This window comes from Eurypyga helias, unplaced genomic scaffold, assembly GCF_000690775.1.
Source record: "Eurypyga helias isolate BGI_N326 unplaced genomic scaffold, ASM69077v1 scaffold24383, whole genome shotgun sequence".
Lineage (NCBI taxonomy): Eukaryota > Metazoa > Chordata > Aves > Eurypygiformes > Eurypygidae > Eurypyga > Eurypyga helias.
The window spans coordinates 2268-5777 of NW_010239558.1; the positions used below are offsets into that span (position 1 = coordinate 2268).

General features: G+C 56.6%; 2 protein-coding genes across 3 annotated transcripts in view; both read left to right on the forward strand.

Annotated features, from left to right (window-relative positions):
* The window catches only part of LOC104507041 (protein S100-A4-like), a 942-nt gene extending 138 nt beyond the window's left edge, over positions 1–804 (forward strand). Inside the window, exons 1-2 of one of the 2 annotated variants that reach the window (XM_010148199.1) lie at positions 1–21; positions 640–804. The exon at positions 1–21 is cut by the window's left edge and continues 138 nt beyond it. In XM_010148199.1, the coding sequence (XP_010146501.1) occupies positions 1–21; positions 640–804 (186 nt within the window). Of the gene's footprint in view, positions 22–607 lie in introns of both variants that reach the window. The other variant, XM_010148200.1, reaches the window with a different exon arrangement.
* A 2253-nt stretch (positions 805–3057) lies between these two features.
* Positions 3058–3510, forward strand: part of LOC104507043 (protein S100-A4-like) — a 3647-nt gene continuing 3194 nt past the window's right edge. Inside the window, exons 1-2 of the mRNA XM_010148201.1 lie at positions 3058–3201; positions 3303–3462. Of these exons, the coding sequence (XP_010146503.1) occupies positions 3058–3201; positions 3303–3462 (304 nt within the window). The remainder of the gene's footprint in view (positions 3202–3302; positions 3463–3510) is intronic.

A 3510-nucleotide genomic window follows, 5' to 3' on the forward strand; every position in this document is an offset into this window, starting at 1 on the left:
TGTGGGAGCACATCCCTTTGTGTCCCTCGGAGGTGCCCGGGTGGGAGGTGTCAGAGGGGCAGGAGCAAACCAGCCTCAGGTCCTTCCACATGGCAAGGTGCAAACCGGGGTGAGCCGAGGCAGGTTCTGCATTTCCCCAGAGCGTGCATGATGGATGCACTGGGTGTGAGACGCTGAGACCTTGTGCTCCACGGCAAGCCCTGGGAAAAAGGAGGGACAAGGCCAGGAGGACTGGGCTGGAGCATGCTCAGACCCAAAGGAAACTTGGCTTTCTTATACCCACAAATATTTTGATTGGCAAAGGAAATTGTGCTCTGATTTTAATTTTTTAATCTTTTTTTTTTTTTAACCCTCACTTCCCCTTCTAGCTTAAATTGAGTGGTTGAAATTGAGAGGAGGGAGGGGAAATTTTTTAGCCAAACTTTTCCATGGCCGAGAGGCACATTTGCAGCTGCCGTGCCAGCATGTCCCAGCTCTGGGTAAGCCACCTCCATGTCCAAAGGCAAAGAGAAAACCCTCCTTCAGGGCAGAGCAACCCATGCTTTTTACATCCTTCCTTGCAAGAAGCAGGGCTGGATGGGGAAACCTCTCGCTCAACCGCACACCCCAAAACCCACCGTGGTCTCCCCACCCTTGCAGAAACAAATGGACGAGGCAGAGTTCAGGAGGCTCATGAATGACCTGGACCACAACAAGGACAGCGAGGTGGATTTTAAGGAATACGTCTGCTTCCTGGCCTGCATTACCATGGGCTTCAACGAGTTCTTCAAGGATGGCCCCAACAAGCAGCCCCGCAAGAAGTGACCCCGCTGCCCATGGCATTGCCAGGGGCTTTCAATAAAAGCTCTTCCAAAGCCTTGGTGTGCGTTGGCAGCGTTCTCTGCGCCGTCGGTTGGTGGGCAGCTGGGTGACTCATGTCTTCCTGCAGCTCCGTGGGATTTTCCACAGTGCGACTCAGCCCCAGGAGGCATTTTTTTGGAAAATGCCTGAGCAAAACAGCCAAGCCCTGCCTCTGAGCAATGTACTTGGACATGCCCCCAGAACTGTCCTTGCTGGCTTCGAGAGGCTCAGTGCATGTGTAGCCCAAAACATAGGAGCTTCCCCAAGCCCAGCTCGGCTCTAAGGTCGGCACAAGCTGCCCTGAGCAATTTGTTGGGTCTGGGGGTAGAAAACTGCTCTGGAAGAACTTGATAAGAACATGCAAGGTCCATGGAAAGCACAAAAGCCAGAGCATGTCCCCAGTCCTCATGGAGAAGAGCTGATTCTGAGCAGCTAGAGGAGACCTTTAGACCCCTTGGGATGTGGGTGAGCCCATGTTGGGGGACTGCAGCTGAGAAGGTCAGCCTGAGCCCCCCAGGTTTACCACGGAGCCATGGGGTTGCAGAAAAGTGGCAGTTCCCTTGGCACATTGGCCTGAGATACTGGCTGGGAAGCACAGGGCTCACCCCCCCCATCCACCTCCCCATAACCACAGCAGCTCCAGGCAGGTCTGGGCTAGTTCACAGAAGGTGCTGGAGCTGCTCTCCAGCTTTCCCCAGCAGCCCCAAAACCCCAGGGAATCCACTCCAGAGTAAAAAAAAAAAAACCCTTACAAAGCACCTGTATCATTGCATGGCAGAGCAGACTCTGTCCCCAGGTCCTCCCTGAGTCTCCAGGTCCTCCCAGCGTCTTCAAACTTTGCCCTGCCCCTTCTCAGGGTCTTTATAAAGAGCCTCCAGGAGCTTCTTCCCCCTCCCAGTAACTTACGCCTGTTTGCACTTGCTAACAGGAAAACGAGGTTCAGGTTGGGGGTTTCTTTTGCCAAAATGGTCCTTAAAGAAACCTCTGACCTGGGGAGATGCCGTGCAGTGCATCCCACTGGGCATGGAAGCAACCTGGAGCTGGCAGTGGGGGCTTCATCCCGTGTTTCTCTCACTTTAGTCCCTGCAGCAGTGGGTGCCTTTGTCCCGAGCAGGCTCAGCCAGTCTCGGAGGCACTCGGGATATTTGTCAGCCCTTGCCCCACGGCAAAGAGCCGGCTTGCCCCACGGCAGGGAGTTGCAAACTGCTGGCTCCTGGCTTTCCCCCACAGCTCTCTGACATGTGCCGGGGACACGCAGACACCAAAATAGTGCTCTGTTACGCAACGGGGTGTTGTGACGCACTGCCCTCGCAGTTAGGAAACTGGAATTGCTCTCAGTCAAGTTAAAAACAGAAAAAACACCACCCTCGCCCAAACCCAAAGCCCAGCACAACAACAGGGCCACGGACAAACCCTGCTCGGGTTGGTGCAGCTCCAGGTAGCCCCGGGGATGCTGCCAGAACCATTGTGTGCAGCATCTCGCCCCAAAACGGCATCGTGCACCATGACGAGGTGCCCACCACTACCCTGGTTCACCTCTTGTCCCTACGGATTCTCCTCGACACAGTGGTCCCCGTCCAGCCCCAGAGGCACATTTTGCTCTTTCTAACCCAAACCAGCCCCCTTGGCAGTGCAGGAGCAGGACAGTTTTGAGGCGGAGCAGGGCTGATCCCAAGGTTTCCTCTCCTCCTTTGCCAGCCAGGTGCTGGATCAGCATTGGTGCCTTCCCATCTGGATAGCGAGGGAAGTGTCCCAGGCAGGGCTATAAATGCTGTGGCCTCATGCCAGCTCGCCTCCCGCCCTGCCCGTCCTCGCTGTTTCGTTTGAGCTGTTGGTGAGTTGCTTTTTTCATACAATGCTCCGTTCCCCCTCACCATTCTGCCCCTCCAGACGTCGCCGATAGCTGGGTGACAGGGCAGCTACCTGGGGCTGGGGGGGCTGCTGCCTTCCCCCCACCTTGTCCCCTCTGGCATGGCTTTTTTGGAGACTGCTCAGCACTTGTACCAGATGGCAACACCCAGCCTGGCTGCTAGTGAGAGGGTGAAATTAGGGAGGAAATTGTAATGCATCCCGGTGTATGCCCGGAGCACCGAAGCAGTCCGCATCATTCGGGGGGTCTGGGGGAGGCTCGTCCTCCTGGCACGGGGTTATCTGGGGGTGCTGAACTTTGCTTTTATGTGCTTGTGCTGTTGGTGTCCAGGCTTGCTGGCATCCCCCATGGCGTGTCCCCTGGAGCAGGTGCTGGCAGTGGTGGTCACCACCTTCCGCAAGTACTCGGGGAAGGGTGGGGGCAAGTGCAAGCTCAGCAAGGTGGAGCTCAAGGACCTGCTCATGAAGGAGCTGCCCAGCTTCAACTTCAGTGTGGGGCAGGGGGTGCCACGTCCCACGGGCGATGCTGGGACCCAGGGATGAGGCCCTTGATGCAAAAGCCCCGTGTTAACCCCGCTCTTGCCCCTGGGCAGAGCCAAACCAGTGAGGCCAGCTTACAGCAGCTCAGGGGTCACCTGGACAGCAACAGTGACAGTGAGGTGGATTTCCAAGAGTACGTGACCTTCCTGGCCTGCATGGCCATGATGCGCAAAGACTTGTCCCAGGACTGCCCCAAAAGATGCCGCACAAGAAGTGAGCACGGGGCACCGGCCTCGGGCTGCAGCACTGCCCCCATGACCC